This window comes from Rhipicephalus microplus, unplaced genomic scaffold (genome assembly GCF_043290135.1).
Source record: "Rhipicephalus microplus isolate Deutch F79 unplaced genomic scaffold, USDA_Rmic scaffold_12, whole genome shotgun sequence".
NCBI classification, from domain to species: domain Eukaryota; kingdom Metazoa; phylum Arthropoda; class Arachnida; order Ixodida; family Ixodidae; genus Rhipicephalus; species Rhipicephalus microplus.
The window spans coordinates 29502211-29521479 of NW_027464585.1; the positions used below are offsets into that span (position 1 = coordinate 29502211).

The 19269-nt window shown below is 48.9% G+C and overlaps 1 protein-coding gene across 1 annotated transcript in view; it reads right to left on the bottom strand.

The window, feature by feature from the left end:
* Positions 1-704: 704 nt before the first annotated feature.
* Positions 705-19269, bottom strand: part of LOC119166709 (mitochondrial inner membrane protease subunit 2) — a 30119-nt gene continuing 11554 nt past the window's right edge. The window contains exon 2 of the mRNA XM_037418032.2: positions 705-1435. Within this exon, the coding sequence (XP_037273929.1) occupies positions 1153-1435 (283 nt within the window). The 3' untranslated portion in view covers positions 705-1152. The remainder of the gene's footprint in view (positions 1436-19269) is intronic.

A 19269-nucleotide genomic window follows, 5' to 3' on the forward strand; every position in this document is an offset into this window, starting at 1 on the left:
TTCCCTCACGTCACCAAGCTACAGTCAACAAAACAAGTTAAGATGAAAGCCATTATATATATATATATATATATATATATATATATATTTATATATATATATATATTTTGCCGTGTTAATTCCCGTAGTATATATTTCTCGGCAGCTGGTTGCGAGTGCGGCCGTGGCGCACGCTTAGAAAGTTATATGTTTGGCGACATTCCAGTCCTGTTTCCTGTTCGAAAATAATTCTTTATGCAGAACGAGCAGAAGTGCATCACAGTTTTGTGTGCTGATGTGGTCAAGAGCTGCACACGCTAGGTGGCGATAGTTGCACCCTGTTTTTGGAACTCTCTGAAACCGAAACAGATTGATAATGAGGGGCCTGTAATTAATTATTTATAGTCACGTGCGGCAGCAAGCGATGTGTCGTGTCATGACTAACAGGCCCCCAGCAACGAGAGGCCAAAATTTTTGTGTCAGTACCCCTTTAAGCATGAAGAAGATGACTCGGTAGATCGTGAGCTGAAAGACAAATGTGATGTACTTTCTTCTTTCTGTTGCAGGCCCCTGTACTCAGATTTGGGTGCACGTTAAAGAACCCCAGGTGGTCGAAATTTCCGGAGCCCTCCACTACGGCGTCTCTCATAATAGTATGGTGGTTTCGGGACGTTAACTCTCACATATCAACCAATTTTCTTTTTGTGTTTTTGACGCTTTAGACATCAGAGATTTTCATTTATTCAACTAAAATATGGAAATTGTACAAATGATTAGAATCTTCCCGTTATGAAGTAGTCAGACAATACATGCCTGCTGTGTAGCGGACAACAAATATTGCGATGAAGCGAGAAAGCAATTTTTGGCTCTTCCTTACAGGCTGAAAATTCTCTGCTGTATGGGGCACAATATTATGCAGCTCACATGTGGACATATGCCCCACTTATAGGTTGCAGGGAGGCTATATGCAACAGCTTACATAAATTTGGTGATGTACCAAGTTCCTTCAGACAATATCGAAAGCGGTTGTTTCCTCTTTACAAGCTTCTCAATTGTCCAGACAACCAAGGACGACTGGAACCACGCGTGTAAAGGCCTCATTCTGTTTAACAGACGTATATTTTGATAAACTTTCTATTCCGATTGATTCACATGTTGGCACAGGCATCCTTATCAGCGTGTCATCAGTAGCCTGCCAGGTTCGGGAGGCCGCGATTTGAGGCGACCCCAGCGTCGCGGAGGCCACACTCGGTGCGACGCCCTGGCAACCAAGAGACCCAGAGCCACCGGTCCGAAACGGTTGCTGTCCAGCGAGTGGGCGTGATTGTCCCCTTCTAACCAGCAGTGGCCCCGAGGCACGGTGACCAGCCGCTCGCGGTAGCCCAGCGTGCGAATCGTGTCCCCTTCGACGGCCACCACGCGCTTGATCAGCCGCTGGGTCGGGTCACGTGGGGACCTGCAGCAAAAGTTCGTGTTACTCCTTCCTATAGAGTGAAAATGGGGGTAAGCCCCTGTAAAAAATTTGCGCTTTGCATGTGTACATATCTACAAACATACGTGCAGCCCTGAAGCCGCGCTGTGGGCGTGAGTTCTGAGTTTCAAGCTTCGGCTGGTCCGGAAGTCCTCAGGAATGAGACCAAGACTTCAAGAAACACGTCGTTATTGAATGAAACATCGGCCGAGACAGCCCGCTGCCTGTTAACCGCGCACCCGTGGTCGTCATCTTCTACTGAGCGCTCCCACAAAGTTCCAACAACCCAATTGCTTCTTCCACTCACATATGAAGAATAGCCTTCAATATCTGTGCTTTCCATGCAGAATTCACCATTTCAGAGCCTCTCATTGGTGAACCAAAAAAAAAAGTAAGTTCCTCGACGTGCACAAGGCTGTCTGTTTGTCTGCAGTTATCACTCTTATCTCAAAGTGTGGGAGCATCAAATAGGCATAGCCAAATGACAGCTTCCTCTGAGGGGGCGAACATCCAGAAAAAAAAGGGAAAATTGCTTTTTAACACCTTACATGTCAAGCTAGGGTATGGCTAAAGGTAGAATAACTGCCTGACAATGGCCTTACCACTCAGACACTGCTGAACAAGGTTTTGAACATATCAATTAATTACATATAATAGCAAGTAGAAGAACTAACAGAAAAAACATAACACCATACCTATCAGCAACAGTTCATGACATACAAAATAGTGCGACCAAAACTTTTTTAAAACAAATGTTGTAAATAACATGGAGCTTGAGGTTTCGCTAATACTATCAAGCCCACAGTAGACACAAGAGCTCCGTGCTGAGGCGTTTCTTTCTTCTAGAAATACAGGTGGCACAACTTTCGCCTTCCTCTGAAGGTTACCACCGTTACCGTTGGTGATGTCATGCTTACGGCTGCGCGCGGAGGCACCGTGGCCGTCGCATCAGGTGCGTCTCAAGCGTATCCGCAGCACCACAGTAGCGTTCGCGCAAAGCTTTGCACGGCATCGCACCACGTCTCGCAAATAATTCAACTAAAAGTTGGCACTACCTTTATTTCGCTAAATACCCAGCCCGTAGCCAGCAGCAGTAGAGCTAACTTCGTTGCGTTCGATTCTTGTTTCACACCAGCAAGGTTGAAAGAAGCTAGCGAACAAATGGTAAAAACAACGCGGAAGCAGTGGTGCGTGGAGCAGACGATGCAGCAGGTGACAGGTTTCGCAGTTGCCACGGGCGCTACCGGCCGCCTCATCCTATTCCCCGCTCCAACCAAACTAAGCCCCTGCTCCAAACTTTTCCACCGGCACAACGCCCAGAACAGACCGAAGATCTCTTCGATTTGGCTGCACCGGCGGCACCAGCTTAGCGGGTGCGGCCAGCACCTTTCTCCTCAATTAGCTGGTGCCGCACGCATGCTCTGCACTGGCTCTCTTGTATTGTCGCAGTACAAGCGCAACGCCCGAAACATATACAGCATTTTTCCGGCGTTTATTTATTTTTATTTATTTATCACATACTGCTGACCAAGTATGGTTCATGCAGGAGAGGGCAATACAGTTCAAAATTCTTCTACATACATACACTTCCGCTGCAGTATACATTCACTGCAGAACAAAATTCATGTACATTAAAAATTCGTGAAAAACAAGGGACAAATACAGGCAAAGAAGCAGACTTAAGCAACAAGAAAAGGGTATAGTTTCATCTCGGCGTGTTGAGCATAGGGGAATCATGGGGCAGAGCATTCCAATCAGAGACAGTTCTCGGGAAAAATGAATACTTGTAAATGTTAGTGCGTGCAAATATAGGTGTAACGCTACGACTATGTTTATGACGTGAAGAAGTTTGGTACGCCAGCGTCACTCGGCGTCGACGCTGCCGGTGACGGTGGCCGAAACGTCTACTTCTGGACGATTCAGATATCTGCACCACCAGCGTCAGCGCCGAAAGCGAGGCGACGAATGGAGAACCAATCAGCGCATGGCTGCCAGCTACTTCCGCTACGTAACAGCATCGTTTGCTACTGTCAAAATGGCTGCCGCCCGCCTCGGATCTATTAAGTCGTCGCCGTGCTCTGTGTGACCCGGACATTTTCAACCGATGCTTGTATTTGACTTACCTCGTTTTTCAGAGGCTTCGACAGGAAGCGCTGAGGATTTCTTCGAATCGTTTTCGAGCGCCATACTCAAGTCCATTGGTAGGGTTAGCAGGCCTGACTGTATTGGCTGAATACGTGGCCTCAAAGATGCACAACAGCTTCCAAGCTCAGAGGCTGTTTATTGCGAGTTTCTGGTTCTTCCTATTCTCAATCAATGCCAAAAGTAAAAAGAAACTTTTCGGTGGTACTTTCGTTTGTTTTTCTCACCTCAGAACTGCAAATAAAACAGGAAACCGATTTTTAGGAATATTTCTTGTTGCTGCATTGACGGACACTGCACACTGCTTTGCGAGGTCTCGGCTTCATTCTCTTCGACACACTCTGCATCGATATTTTTTTCTTTATTAGATGCAGCCCAGTACGAGCGGCAACGCGACTTCGCCGTAACGATCGCGAATTAAACGCGGTACAGACGTGCGATTTTCCATGCGATGCGGCGTGCGGTGCGACAATGCGACAGCAGGAGTGGTGACGTTTCGTGACGTATCATCGCATCACACCGCCTCAAAGCCGGTGCGGCAAGCATCAAATCGGCCAGATATTTTCATCGTCGCATCACACCCCCACATGGCAGTAGCCCAATCACAACGCGAGCATACAAGTGGCATCACGACGCTAGTAGTGCAATCTCCCTGTCACCGCTCCCATCACTCGTGGTCCAAGGCTCCAGGCGAGTCGATGAAGCGGTGCGAGTGTGGATTTGCTGACATCGCCGACTGCGGCGACGTGACAAACATCGAGTACATTTCCCTGGTGACGGGATATTATTCCGGAATTAATAAAGTGGTGTTTGCAGTGGGCCATTTCTGATCGGCAACGCCAGTTTTAAAACCGTTAGCGAGAACGGAGATTGTGGGGAGTGATGCAAGGTCATTTCACAGGTAAACACGGCTACCAGCTTTTCTGCGCTGGTTCTCTTCACTTCAACCTTTGCTCTTCACATCGATGGCATCGAAAAAGTAATAGCGTATGCAAATGCATTACATATGAGTGCAAAGCCTAATAGTGTTGTCAAAAACAAGCGCTCGATGACGAGCTCGCGTGTGAACGGCGTAGCCAACTCCCGGCACCCGCCATTCTAGGCCTACCTGTCTGAGTCGTGAATAATCAGCTGTTACAGCTGTTGCGACGTGCTTGTCATTCACGAAGACGTTTTATTCATTATTTTTTAGGGAACAACGAAGCGTGGCAGTGCAATGTTGTTTGTTTTGAGCTTCACTACGAGGATACAAAGTTGTCCAACCACGCATGCCGAGGCACCGCATGGGAGTGGAGCCAGCCGCTGATAGCTCCATCGCTGCCGTGTGTCCTAAAACGTCGCATGCTGCACGCCGCGCCACGCGGCACCGCACGCCGCATCGCACAGAAAATCGCACGTCTGTCTCGCAGTTTTTAGTGCTGCACGAGTTCTCCACCGCCCTGCACTTGCTCAACAGGAGGTGCAGAGAAGTGCAGCATGGCATGCACCCCTTCCTCCTCCCAAGCTTGGAGCAGAGAACACTGCATGTTGTTCAGGGCGTGCGTGCAAAAACAGTTGAGTCAAGCTCGTGCCACGGACGGGTAATCTTAGCTGTGTCTTATCGGCAGCAATTATGATGGGTGTTTTTACATGTGTGTCTCATGAGAAGAAAAATCCATTGTGGTTTGGTTGACTGTAGTAAGAATAGTAGAAAAATAAAAGTAGCTCGAGGTGCAAGCTGTGCGGGCTCACTTCGTCTTTACGAAAGCGCGAAGCTGATGCGACAGGAAGCTGTCCAGTTAAAACATGTATTCAAGGGACCTTGCGTACGTGCGTGTCTTATAATGATATAGCATGAAGAGAAGTGGCGCTGTCGGTCAAATAACATCCGGGATTTTTCGCTTTTTCTTGCTCTATGGCCTTGCACGCACTTGAATAGAAGGCCTAAAATACGGGTATCGATACTTAACAGCTAAATCATCGTTATAGACAGTATGAACAGTCTCTGAAATCATACTCATGGAAGCGTCCGGCAGCATTGCTGTACCTGGGAAGATGACTGACAATCTTACGTACAACGAGCAAACGATCAATTAAAACACAAACTCCATCAACACCTCCTCTGTTACTGTACAGATTGCCGCTGTTGGAATAATCGATGCTGCCGAGCAGTCTTTTATACGGCATGAAGACAGCCATTGCGGCAGTCTTTTGGTAAACAGCATCATCGATACACGCCGCGTTGGCTGTTCGACAAACTCTGCCTGCACTTGCACTTCGTTTTGGCAGTAGCCGCCGCGCTGTAGTGTCGCGGCTGCACCTGCACTGGCTGTACCGACGCTGCGCGCCCACAGCACCGCTGGCACTGTTGTGACACTTTTCAGAACTATAGTGCAGGCAGTGCAAGCCGAATCGAAGAGACTCGAGATTCAGTTGAAGGCATCAACTGCACCACCGCAATTTTTTTGCGCTTTTAGTAGCTTGTTTCTGCCACCCTCACGCTCGGGGCCTGTCCATCGCCATACACCGCCAGCCTGGAGTGCACATAAGCGCACTTCTTTCTTTACGGCCTTGTGACCCGTCGCGAAAGCAATGGGAGAGTTTCCGAGTACGTTCGCCACCATAGAGTTTGCTAATATACACTAGAGGGAACTCGGAGGCTAGTGTCTATGGGAGCTGCAACGCATGGCGCTTCAGTGAGCATGGAAATGATGGGTAGTACACATATTTGTCTAATATTCGTACATCTGGACTGCTTTTGGATCCGTGTATGTTCGTGTGGCTTGGAGTTGTTTTCTTACGAAACAAAAATCAGCAAATGTTCAGCAGTTTGCACTTCACCACCTTATTGTTTTAGACTTGCCTTTCCAAATCCGGTCACGAAGTTCAAAAAGGTTGAATCTTTCTTTCAAAACATAACCGAAACAAAGCAGTAAACAAAGCCGCAAGTACGAAGACTAGGCAAAGGTGTGTACTACCCATCATTCCCATGGTCGCTGAACGATCGCAGCGCCATAGTCCCCTCTAGTTAATTTTAGGAATTTCTATGTTCGAGACCCTTCTTGCTCTAGTTTGATAGGAGACCGCTAGAAGGTCACGCCTATATATATATAGTGCACGCTCTCGGCGCGCGACAACTGACTACTTCAACACACGATGTCGCAATATGATCTCTGGTGCAGTTCATATGAATGCAAGCGTCCCATTACCATAACTGCGAATTGTACATAACTTTGCATGGCATATTTTAGCGTATACTAGAAGTGTTTAGCCTTTTTCGTTCCATCTTTTTCTATCTTTTTTGTCGTCTTTTGTTCTTTTTTTCTTTTCTTCGGTATCAATTGTGCTGTACTTTCTTGTCTAGAGAACCATGAAAGTTTTTTTTTCAAGTTTTGTCAGCGTTTAGGCAAGAGCGTCATTAAACCATTCTTACCACAGATTTAGTGACACGCCGTGTACCAAAGTCGCTACGGAAAATTATACCATACCCTCCTTCTCAGCTTGCTATCGAAACTATCGCCGTTTTCTTTCTGCGGTTGTAGACCATACACACAAATGCATAACCAGTGCTTTAATCAATACAAATCGCGTGTAAACAGCAAAGGAGGTTGCTATCGCGCTGGCCATAGCTCATACCGATGCCCAGTATATTGTCACGATGAGTCACAAGTACTGGGGGACTTATTAAACCACCGGGTAGCAATCTCTAGGACGGTGCGTCAGTCGTGGCTGGTTCTCGAGCAGAGAAAGAAGCACGCGATCTTCTTTTTCCTCCAGATTGAAAGCCGCTCTTGCTGTCGACCCACTACGTGCTGGTGGCATTATCCCCCCTTCCGAAAAGAAAAAAAAAACAAGTCACAAAAAGAGGAAAGAAAAGTACATAGCATCACCGCGATGCTACTACATAGGCACGTGAAAAAGAAATTGGAAATTCGGATAAAGTGAAAGTAAAAATTGAAGAGCGTGCATATATAAGAAACGTCAATGAACGAGAAAGCAAGTTCACACAAATAAACAAAAAACACAAAGAATGATGTACGGTAAAGGAAAAGTTACGAGCAACGCACAATAAATGGTTTTATGCGCAACACATGAACGACGTCCGGCCTCAGTCGTGTCCTGCTCCGTGCATGGGGTGTTGAGTCCGGAACCACTTCGTAGTTCACGTCACTGACGCGGCGTAACACCTTATATGGGCCAAAGTACCGGCTCAGTAACTTTTCACTAAGGCCACGGTGGCGGACGGGCGTCCACACCCAAACTTGATCTCCGGGGTTGTAAAACACTTCCCTGTGGCGGGTGTTATAGCGTCGTGCGCCTGCCTGCTGTTGCTGGCCGATGTGCAGTCGCGCGAGTTGCCGGGCTTCCTCAGCACGCTTTGCGAATTCTTCGGCGTCAGTTGCCAACTCGTCTTCGTCTTGACACGATAGCATAGAGTCTAGCATGGTCTGCACTTCACGGCCGTAGAGAAGCCGAAATGGCGTGAATCGCGTGGTCTCTTGCACGGCGGTATTATACCCGAAGGTCACGTAAGGTAAGATCCGGTCCCAAGTTTTGTGCTGTACGTCGATGTACATTGAGATCATGTCTGCGAGGGTCTTATTCAGTCACTCGGTAAGTCCGTTGGTTTGCGGGTGGTACGCAGTTGTCCTTCGGTGTCTGGTGTTGCTCAGTTTGAAAACTTCGTCCGTAAGCTGCGCCGTGAATGCCGTCCCTCTGTCCGTTATTACACTGGTAGGAGCACCGTGTCGTAACACGATGTGGCGCATGAAAAATTGTGCTACCTCAGAAGCCGTGGCTCGTGGGATCGCCTGCGTCTTAGCGTAGCGTGTCAAATAGTCAGTCGCGACGATCACCCATTTGTTGCTGTCCGCAGACAGGGGAAATGGCCCGAGAATGTCCATGCCGACTTGGTCGAACGGCATGCAGGGTGCTTCGATGGGCTGAAGCAAACCGGCTGGTTTAACAGATGGTTGCTTTCGGCGCTGACATTCCCGACAGGTCTTGACGTACTTCTTGATGCTTGCTGAAAGTCCTGGCCAATAGTACCTCTCGCTCACTCTGGCAAGTGTCCTTGAGTAGCCCAGATGACCGGATGTGGGTTCGTCATGGCAAGCGAAGAGGACGTCGTCTCGCATGTCTTGAGGAACCACCAGGAGGTAAGCACGGCTGTTCGAACGAGCGTTCTTCTTGTACAGCACACCGTCTCGCAGGCAGAACGACTTCAATGAGTGGGATAAATGACATGGTATGATAGCGCCCTGGCCCTCTAAATGATCAATGATTGGACGAATCTCTGTGTCGTCTCGCTGCCGTTTGCTCAAGTCTAATGCGCTAACGGTGCCCAGGAAGCCTTCGTCTTCCTCTGCTTCCTGACTGACGACACGAAGGGGTGCGCGTGACAGTGTGTCAGCGTCTTCATGCTTACGGCCGGAATTATGGGCGATGGTGACATCAAATTCCTGCAGCCGCAAGCTCCACCGAGCTAGCCGTCCTGAAGGGTCACGCAGGCTTGCCAACCAACAGAGCGTGTGATGGTCCGTCACTATCTTGAAGGGATGACCATAAAGGTACGGGCGAAACTTTGTGATTGCCCACGCGACTGCGAGGCACTCTTTCTGCGTAGTGGAATAATTCGCCTCGGCACGGGATAGAGAGCGGCTGGCGTAGGCTATGACTCTTTCGGCGTCCTCTTGACGCTGAACGAGCACTGCACCGAGCCCAATGTTAATAGCGTCGGTAGGGACCTCCGTGTCAGCATCATCATCGAAATGAGCGAGAGCGGGTGCTGATTGCATGCACTGTCGCAGCTCATCAAAAGCTGCTTGTTGCTCGTTTTCCCAGCCAAACGGCGTGTCGTCCCTTGTGAGACGAGTCAGAGGTTCTGCTATCTGTGAAAAGCCATGAATGAACCGGCGACAGTAGGGGCACAAACCAAGGAAGTGCCGGACGGCTTTCTTATCGACAGGAGCTGGTAATTCGGCAACAGCGGCAAGCTTGTCCTGATCGGGCCGGATTCCTTCGGCGCTAACTACATGTCCAAGAAATTTTAGCTCTTTATAGGCAAAGTGGCACTTCTGTGGCTTTAGTGTGAGGTCCGCTGATCGGATAGCCTCCAGCACGCTGCGCAGGCGGTGAAAGTGCTGCTCGAACGTGGTAGAGAAGACCACCACATCATCAAGATAGACAAGACAAGCCTGCCACTTGAGCCCTGTGAGGACAGCGTCCATCATTCTCTGGAAAGTTGCCGGCGCTGAACACAAGCCAAAAGGGAGCACTCGAAATTGGTATAAGCCGTCTGGAGTCACGAAGGCTGTTTTCTCACGGTCTCGCTGATCTACCTCGATTTGCCAATACCCGCTTTTGAGATCGAGAGAAGTGAAATAATGGGCACGACGAAGTCTATCCAGCGAATCGTCGATACATGGCAGCGGATACACATCCTTTTTGGTCACGCTGTTAAGCTTTCGGTAGTCGACGCAGAAGCGTAGCGACCCATCCTTCTTTTTGACAAGTATGACTGGAGATGACCACGGGCTGTTAAATGGTTCAATAACGCCATCGCCAAGCATCTCGCTGACTTGCATACGTATCGCTTCACGTTCTTTAGCCGACACGCGGTAGGGGTTCTGGTGTATCGGGCGTGCGTCCTCGTACGTGATGATCCTGTGTCGAGTGATAGACGTCTGGCGGATCTTTGAGCAACTTGCGAAGCAAGACCTGAACTCGAACAAGAGCGCTCGTAGCGCAGTCTGGTTATCGGTGGACAGATCAGGATTGATGTCAATATTACTCATTGACGTGTCGGTGGTATCCACTAGTTCTGATGTGAGACAGTTGGCGACGTTTGCTACTTCGTGGGCAAACGCTATCGAAGTGCCACGGAACAGATGTCGATGCTCGTTGCTAAAGTTGGTTACGAGCAATTCAGATCGGCCATCACGAAGGTGTATTACACTTCTAGCTACACAAATGCCTTGCTGCAGGAGGTGTTCTAAATTTGTCTCGGCCACCACATCGCCATCGCCCAAACCACAGCATGTTACGTCGACTAGAACATTTGCTCGTGGAGGAAGCGTCACGCTCTGTTCAGAAATACGGAGTACGTCGACACGCCTTCCGTCATCCTGCACGTTGATTGCTCGCTGGGCTGAGAACGTGACGCGGCGCTCTTGCAGATCAATGATAGCTCCATTTTCCTGTAGAAAGTCAACTCCCAGGATGACGTCACAGGACATTCGCGTAGAACGAGGCAGCTTGCTACGAATGTATACCCTTGGATCTGTACTCTAGTTGTGCAGGCACCCAGTGGAGTAATGAGGTGGCCACCAGCTGTCCGAATCTGCGAGTTGTGCCACGGCGTGATGACTTTCTTCAGCTGCGTTGTCAGTTTTCCGCTCAGTATGGAATAGTCGGCGCCGGTGTCCACTAACGCATTAACTGCACAACCATCAATTGTCACTGCTATGTCGAGTGAAAGTCGGCCATCTTTTGCAGCACTATGTGATGTCGGACCGGCTTCTGTATGATTCTGCGTTAATAGGAGGTCTTCAGCGCTTCGACGTTCAGCGACCCCACCCCCAGAGGTCGCTTGGGCTAGTTTTCCCGGCGGGGGCTGGGAGATCGTGTGGTAGAATACCGCTGGGGCGTTGATGAAAATCGCCTCGGTGATGGCGAGCGCGACTGGCGCCCGGCAGACGGTGGTGCATGCTGCTGGGCGAGGTAGTTTTCGATTTCGCGCGGTCTCTGGCCGTAACGGGGTGGCGGTGAGTACGCAGAGAAGCCGCGAAGCCCAAGACGGCGATATGGGCACTGGCGGTACAGGTGATCAGCTTCTCCACAGTGAAAGCACAGAGGCCGGCGATCAGGTGTGCGCCAAACATCAGACTTCCGAGAAGACGTGCGCCGATCGTCGATGTACTGAACTGGTGGCACCGAACGATGGGTGACAGGAGCGCCAGGGACAAAGGGCAAAGGCGGTGGCGTGTACGTGCCTTCGTAATACGGTATGTGCTGTGCTGATTGGAGTGCAACAGCAGGAAGAGGATGGACGAGTGATGGCGGCGACGCAGCAGGGTGTTTCAAGGCTTCCGCGTAGGTTGTCTCACGGCGGTATTCAGCAGGAGCTAGTGCAGCTGTATCAGGAGGCAAGATGTTCCGGAGGGCCTGGTGCAGCTCATCCTTGATCACAGTTGCAATTGAGCTAACCGTAGGATGAGGTGTTACACCAGCCTTTTGCAACTCTTCACGTACTATATCACGGATGAGTTCACGTAGACGGTCGTTGCTGGTTCTAGTGGCGGTGAAAATGTCGGCAGTAGACATGCCACTGACTTGCCTGTCGTATTGGTTGGATCGCTGCTGCAGCATTTTTTCCATTGTCAACGCCTCGGACAAGAACTCCGCAACCGTCTTCGGAGGGCTGCGCACGAGGCCGGCAAAAAGCTGGTCCTTGACACCGCAGATCAAGTGGCGCAACTTCTTGTCCTCCGTCATTCTTGAATCGGCCCGTCGGAAGAGGCGCGTCATGTCTTCGACGTACGTGGTCACAGTTTCGTTTGGCAACTGGACGCGGGCCAGAATAGCTCGTTCAGCTCGTTCTTGGCGATCAGCACTGGCATAGGTCTGCAAAAGTCTTCGACAGAATTCGAGCCACGTCGTCAGCTGCTCCTCTCGGTTTTGATACCACGTACGTGCCCCGTCTTTGAGATAGAAATAGACACGACCCAGTTTCGCCGCGTCGACCCACTGATTCAAGGTGGCTACACGCTCGAAGTCCGCCAACCAGTCCTCAACGTCCCCGTGCTCCGTGCCATGGAACGTCGCCGGTGCCCGTGGGCTTTCCAACGTATAGCGGTTCGCCGTCATGCTTCCCGTGCCTGTTGACGAGGTTTGCACCGAAGCGCTGGTCATGTTTGTCGACGTGGTTGGAGCAGTATCGTCGATTTCCGGAGGCAATCCCCTGATTCGGCGGCTGGTCCGATGCACGAGAGTATTGATTGGCACTGGACTCGTATCGCGGCTTCCTGGGGGGGGGGGGGGTCTGCAGCATCCGTGAGACTGCCCAGCACTTCCACCAGTTTGTCAAGATGAGTCACAAGTACTGGGGGATTTATTAAACCACCGGGTAGCAATCTCTAGGACGATGCGTCAGTCGTGGCTAGTTCTCGAGCAGAGAAAGAAGCACGCGATCTTCTTTTTCCTCCAGATTGAGAGCCGCTCTTGCTGTCGGCCCACTATCTGCTGGTGGCAATATTATCAGTGATTCACAAACAGCAGTCCGAAATTTCGCAAATGGTAGGATTTGTCCAGTGGCCCTGAAAGTCCTTACAAAAGGCAAAGCCCGCTCTGACGACCAAATTGCATGCATTCTCTGGTTTCCCGCCCACACACCCGTCGACCACACGGAGGTCAATCTTAACGAGGTGGCGTACGACGTGGCTCGAGGACTCACGTTCCGGGCAACGTCAGTGGTTGACACCACCCGTACAGACTCTCTTGTGGAGGAGTGGGAGTGGGGGGATAGACTTACCACATTCCACGACATTATCCAACAATATAATGACGGGAATACTTCCCGCCTCACCCCAAGCTCTACCGGGCCCAGTCCTATCAATGGCGGCAATTACAAACAGGCACCTACACTAATCCTGTAATTATGAAACACATTTACCCCAACTTGTATATGACCAATTCATGCAGGTATTGTAGTAATAGGACCACACTACTGCATATTATCTGGGAGTGTCCAGCACTAATTGGCAAAACGAGAGACGCGGCCTCCAATGAGGACCTACGGGAGCGTTGGCGGACCGCGCTGCTCAGCTCAGGACTAGATAATCAACTTTGGGCGATCCAGCAGGACAAAGAAGCTGCTGAGAGACATGATCTCTCAACCAGCTCCTAGGTGGGAACCCAGCCCGGCAACCTGCAGGAAGTGAATAAAGTTGTTCGCTCACTCACCCTCCTCTGCCTAGCCTCCTCAACTCATGCGGTGCACGCTGGCATCGCAGGCGATCGCAGACCTTTTATGAGCGCGCTCCAGGATTTGAGCTTTTACGAGCCTATACCTCCGAAATCGCACGCCCACAGGTGGCGTGCAATTCGGAGGCAATCGGACGGACGGACGGACGGACGGACGGCCGATTGGATACTGGCCCCGCCACAGTGGTCTAGTGGCTACGGTACTCGGCTGCTGACCCGCAGGTCGTGGGATCGAATCCCGGCTGCGGCGGCTGCATTTTCGATAAAGGCGGAAATGCTGTAGGCCCGTGTGCTCAGACTTGGGTGCACGTTAGAGAACCCCAAGTGGTCGAAATTTCCGGAGCCCTCCACTACGGCATCTCTCGTAATCATATGGTGGTTTTGGGACGTTACACCCCACATATCAATCATCAATCAATGATTGCATACTGTAAAAAATATAAAATCACCGAGTGATCAGGCTGATCTTGCTATGTGGGGTTTAAGAATTAAGAACTGGTGGAATTAAGAACCATAAAATTAAGAACTGGTGTTATCAATGGCAAATGCAGTTTAACACAACAAAAACGGTATTTTTGTCTATTTCTAGAAAAAAAAACATACTTAGCTACCCTTACAATACCAACGGTCCAGAACTTTCTCAAGCTCATGAATACAGGTACCTAGGTCTGATATTTACACCCGACTTGCGCTGGAATCTTCACATAAAGAAACTTTGTTCCAAGGTTAACAAGGTGTTATGGGGCCTGAGATACTGTGCCCCTCCCTAAATTGAAATTTTAACTTACAAAACCTTTCTAAGACCCATAATCAAATACGCCAAAGTATTTTGGGATCCCTATACCCGAACTAACTGTTCAAAACTTGAGAAAACGCAGCCCCTTAGTTCTAGGTTTGTATTTAATAAGTACCGCCGTTTTCATTAACCTACCGAATTATGTAAACTTGCCGAGCTTTCAAAGGCTTCAGAAACGAACCGATTTTTCATAATTCATAACCACGTTAAAATAAGCTACGACAAGTACTTTAAAATCAAAACACAGAAAACATCAAGACACATATACATACTGCCTCTCAAAGCTCATTACGATTGGTTCAGGCACAGTTTCTTCTCTAGGACAATGAACAGTGGAATTTGTTGACCAATCCGGTTGTGAAAACTAAATGCCTCCCTGAGTTTTTAGAAGCCATGAGCTCCATAGTATTTTCTGAATCTATGCATTAAGATAGAGATGGCATGTGTAAATTACGTGCCTTGTAATTAAACTATGATTTTTATTATGTGTTTTGATAAGTTGTATGATATATGTTTCAGCAGTGATACTTGCTTTCCTTATTTCACTGATGAGAAGCTTGCAATTATAATACTTTTGTTATCTGAATTTCGATTCGTGCCGTGAAAAAAATCTGTTCTGTAACAAAGATTCTATTTCGTGTTTCCCTTATGCACATTTCTGATTAAATATGATTTGTTTGCACTGCTGTAATAGCCCTATAAAAAGGGTGATAGTATCAAGAAATGAAATGAACACTGCCGGCGCGGCAAAACGGGAGAAGTGACGGCACGGCAAAGACACGCTTGCTCCGCAGCCGAGTATCGCTTTTTTCTGCGCTCCCATGCGATGCGGTGCTGATAAGTGCTCATTGTTGCAACGCAACTCTACCAAGGTAGAAGGCGGCACTGCTATCAAAAGTTAAGCTAGCTACGGAAAGTTGCGATTATTCAAGGGCCAAACTCCCACCTAAACGGAAGATTCACTGTGAAAGTGGGGGTGCATTACAGCAAGCCATTCGTTGTTGTAACTGCTTACGACAATAACTTGTGCTAAAATGCTTTATGCTGATGATTTTAACTTCATTACAACATTGGCGTAGAAACCATCGTGAGAGCGCGACAAGTACTCCGGAGTTAGAACATGTGTCCCGAAAAATTACAAATAAAATGCAGGTGTTTTAAAATTCACTAAAACATCACAGTTTTTATGAACATTCTTCGGGTGATTGGACAAGGTTGCAATTTTTGCTAAAAGAGACGTTTGATGATCCAACATTAAAATTATTTTAATATATGCAGAATGCAAACGGTCACACACAAAACGTTCAGGCAAATGCCGAGAGGTTAGTGTACTTGAATTCTGTGAATATTTTTTTCTATAAACAGCTAATCACCACGAAAAATGTGGCTGTATATTCCAATTTGCATGAACAGCTGGCCCGATCAAACACCATGTCACAAGCGGTCATGTTAACTTTGAACATATTTTATCCCAGTGCACGACTACGCGGGCACAAGAGAAGGGACAAACTGCAGCACTCTCTCGTAACCGAGTTCTTATTGGAAAAACATGAACGGAAAACGAACACTTTAACCTTTACACCCTTGTGAGCACACTAAGGCAAAAAACAGATCAGCTGACATTTTGAACATTGAGAACGCCTGAATACATCCCACGTGTACTCTTCAACAGCATAAATGTTCAGATATCGTGCCATCTAACTTTTATGCTATTGGAACAGTGAACTAGTCGGGCGAACTTGACAGGCGTGCCCCTCGTGATTATGCTGCAAGTAACATCAAAGTTCTGTATCGAAAAAAAAATGGCAGCATATCCACGGAGTGAATGATGGAGAGTGGGGCGAAGCATTTGTCCGTCCATTCGTTCTTGCTTACGTCCATCCATGCGTGCGTCAGTGTGGCCACCGTTGGGTCCATCCGCCCGTCCGTGCGTGCTGCTGTTCGTGCGTCCGCACGTTCATCTGTGCGTCCGTCCTTGCTTTCGTCCATGCATCTACTCCTGCGTCCGTCCATGCGTCCATCGACCGTGCAGCCATCCGTGCGTCCGTCCATGCATCTGTCTGTGTGTCCGTTCGTCCACCTATTCAACACTCCAAGTACGACCATTTTCATACTACCGTATTTTTCGGTGTATAAGTCGCGGTTTTTTTCTGAATTTTTCGTGGGTGCGTCTTATACAACGATGCGACTTATATACATTCAAAATCGAGTTGGATGCCACGGCTTGGGTGGCGCTGTTTACGTCAAGCAGAGGTTATCTGATTGGTGGCTAAAGTCAAGGCACGAGTGAAAATTAAACCCTTCATTGTGAAGTACGAATCCTCAACTTCATTATTTAAAGAAAAAAAGATAAATGTAATGATTAGTTCACTAAGTATTACGGCTAGGTGGCGTTAGCCGCCGCCCAATCTAAAGGGTACAGCCACATCCATCCATCCATCTATCAAAATGGCGTCTACGGCGCTTCACCGCTACCTTTTTCCTTCCTCCGCGGCCTTCTGCGATGCACAGAAACCACATTTAAAAAGAAAGTAAGATTAACGGTAAGTTAACACCATAAAGGTAACGCAGCTATGTAGTTTTGCACAAAAAAATAATCAGAGGGTGAAAATGTGGAGGTATTTTTTAAATTATAAATTATGAAGAGCAAGTTTGGATTTCAGAGCCACTTCCTTTACCGTCACTTCCGTCCGCCATAACGTCTTCATTGCACTCGCTGTGTCGCTGTTGCTGCGCGCGTCTCGTGTGTTGTGTTGTGCGTCGTAGCATAGAGCCGGTAGCGCCGTAGAACCTCGCGAACCATGCCGCCGCTTGGAAAGCAAAGTCGGCGAAGCTATGACGCCAAGTTCAAGCTGCGCGCTGTTGAATTTGCCGAAAACCACGGAAACAGAGAAGCAGGGAGGCAATTCGACGTCAGTGAAAAAATAATCCGTGACTGGCGCAAGGCCCACAGCGTCCTCCGGACGATGAAGTCGACAAAGAAGGCCAACCGCGGCAAGAAGGCGCGCTGGCCGGACCTCGAGCGTAGCCTGCGCACGTGGGTACTGCAACAACGAGCCGAAGGAAGAGGGCTGTCAACAGTGCAGCTGCGCCTGAAGGCAAAGGCTCTGGCAGCGGAGAGCAATGTTATGGGATTCAATGGTGGTCCGTCGTGGTGTTTCCCCTTTATGCGACGGAATCAGCTGGTTATGAGAGCCCGGACGACAGTGTGCCAGAAGCTGCCCGACGACTTTCAGGCGCAACTGGACAACTTCAGCTCATTCGTGAAGGAGGAAGTTGCGAAGAAGAATGTCAGCGCGAGCCACATCGTTAACATGGATGAAGTGCCGCTGACATTCGACATCCCGCTTGGGAGAAGCATCGCCGAAAAAGGCCAGAAAACTGTCACGGTGAGGACAACAGGCCACGAGAAGTCCCACTTCACCGTTGTGCTCGCCTGCTGCGCGGACGGCACAAAGCTGCCTCCCATGCTAATATTTAAGCGGAAAACCTTGCCGAAGGATAATTTCCCTCCTACAGTGGTGATTCAGGCGAACACAAAAGGTTAGATGGACGAGGGAATGATGAGTGTGTGGCTTGACCGCTGTTTTTCCGGTCGACCAGACGGATTCTTCCACGTGAAGCCAGGAATGCTGGTAATGGACAGTATGCGGGCACACATCACCGATATAGTCAAGAAAAAGATCAGTTCAAAGAACTGTATGCCAGTGATTATTCCCGGCAGCATGACGAACATGCTTCAGCCGCTTGACATTTCTGTCAACCGCAGCTTCAAGGCAGTTCTGCGACGTTCGTGGGAAACGTGGATGTCGGAGGGAGAACACAGCTTTACAAAAACGGGGCGCATGAGACGCGCAGAGTTCGGCGAAGTGGCGAAATGGGTGAGTGACGCTTGGGAGTCAATTTCTGCGAAGACCATTGTGGCCGGCTTTCGCAAGGCCGGTTTGATCCCCTGCGCGGCCGATGGCGACGTTGAAGAATCCGATTCGAGCGAGTCGGAGGACGACAGTGATGTGCCAGCAGTACTGCAACCAGAAGTAGCTGCATTGTTCGTGAGCAACTCAGAGGAAGACGACTTCGATGGCTTTGAATAAACGTCACCAAGCTATCGGAATAATAAAGGTACTTCTGAAAGTATTGTTTTTATGTGTGTTTAAAAGCGCTCGCACGCGTGACTGCCGATAGCTAGAAACGTGCAAAAGCGTTGGCCGTCGCAAGCATGCATTTTCGCAATGCATTGTCACGACGAGATACTTAAATGTCGGTGGTCGGATGAGCATGTGCGTCTTCTACACCGGTGCGACTTATGCACCGGTGCGACTTATATACGTTTTTTTTTTTCAGAAAAACTGCTATTTTGAAGTGAGTGCGACTTATACAAGGGTGCGACCTATAAACCGGAAAATACGGTAGATTCCGCATATGCACCGCCATCTAGCGGACATTCCAAGGACTAAACGAGAGGTGGCACACGCACACTTTTTTACGGCTTGCGCTTCGTGTCTACTTCCCACCTTTAACCACCTCGAGTTCATGGTATATACTAGTTCACTGTATTCATGGCACTGCGGCCCAACGCTCGCTAAACCTTTCTAAAATCAAGGAGGTTATGCCCAGCGAGTATAACATAGCAACCCTTTCTTGTCAGATAGTGATCAATGTACATGCCAATGGCTGCTAAGGGGGAATGAGAGACAAGCGAATTCGGCTTTCAGTTAACGCGCATGCTGTAAATTTTTTATTGTTCAACAACACACAGAAGAAATCTCTCACCGGCACCACCTTGGAGGTCAAAATGTAAGACTGATTACACACTATGACTACTACTACGACTACGAGGGACGAACGGGTGCCGCTATAAGGAGCTCCGCCCCTAGAAATCATTGCAAGCGAAATGTCAAATTAAAGTGTCAACTTC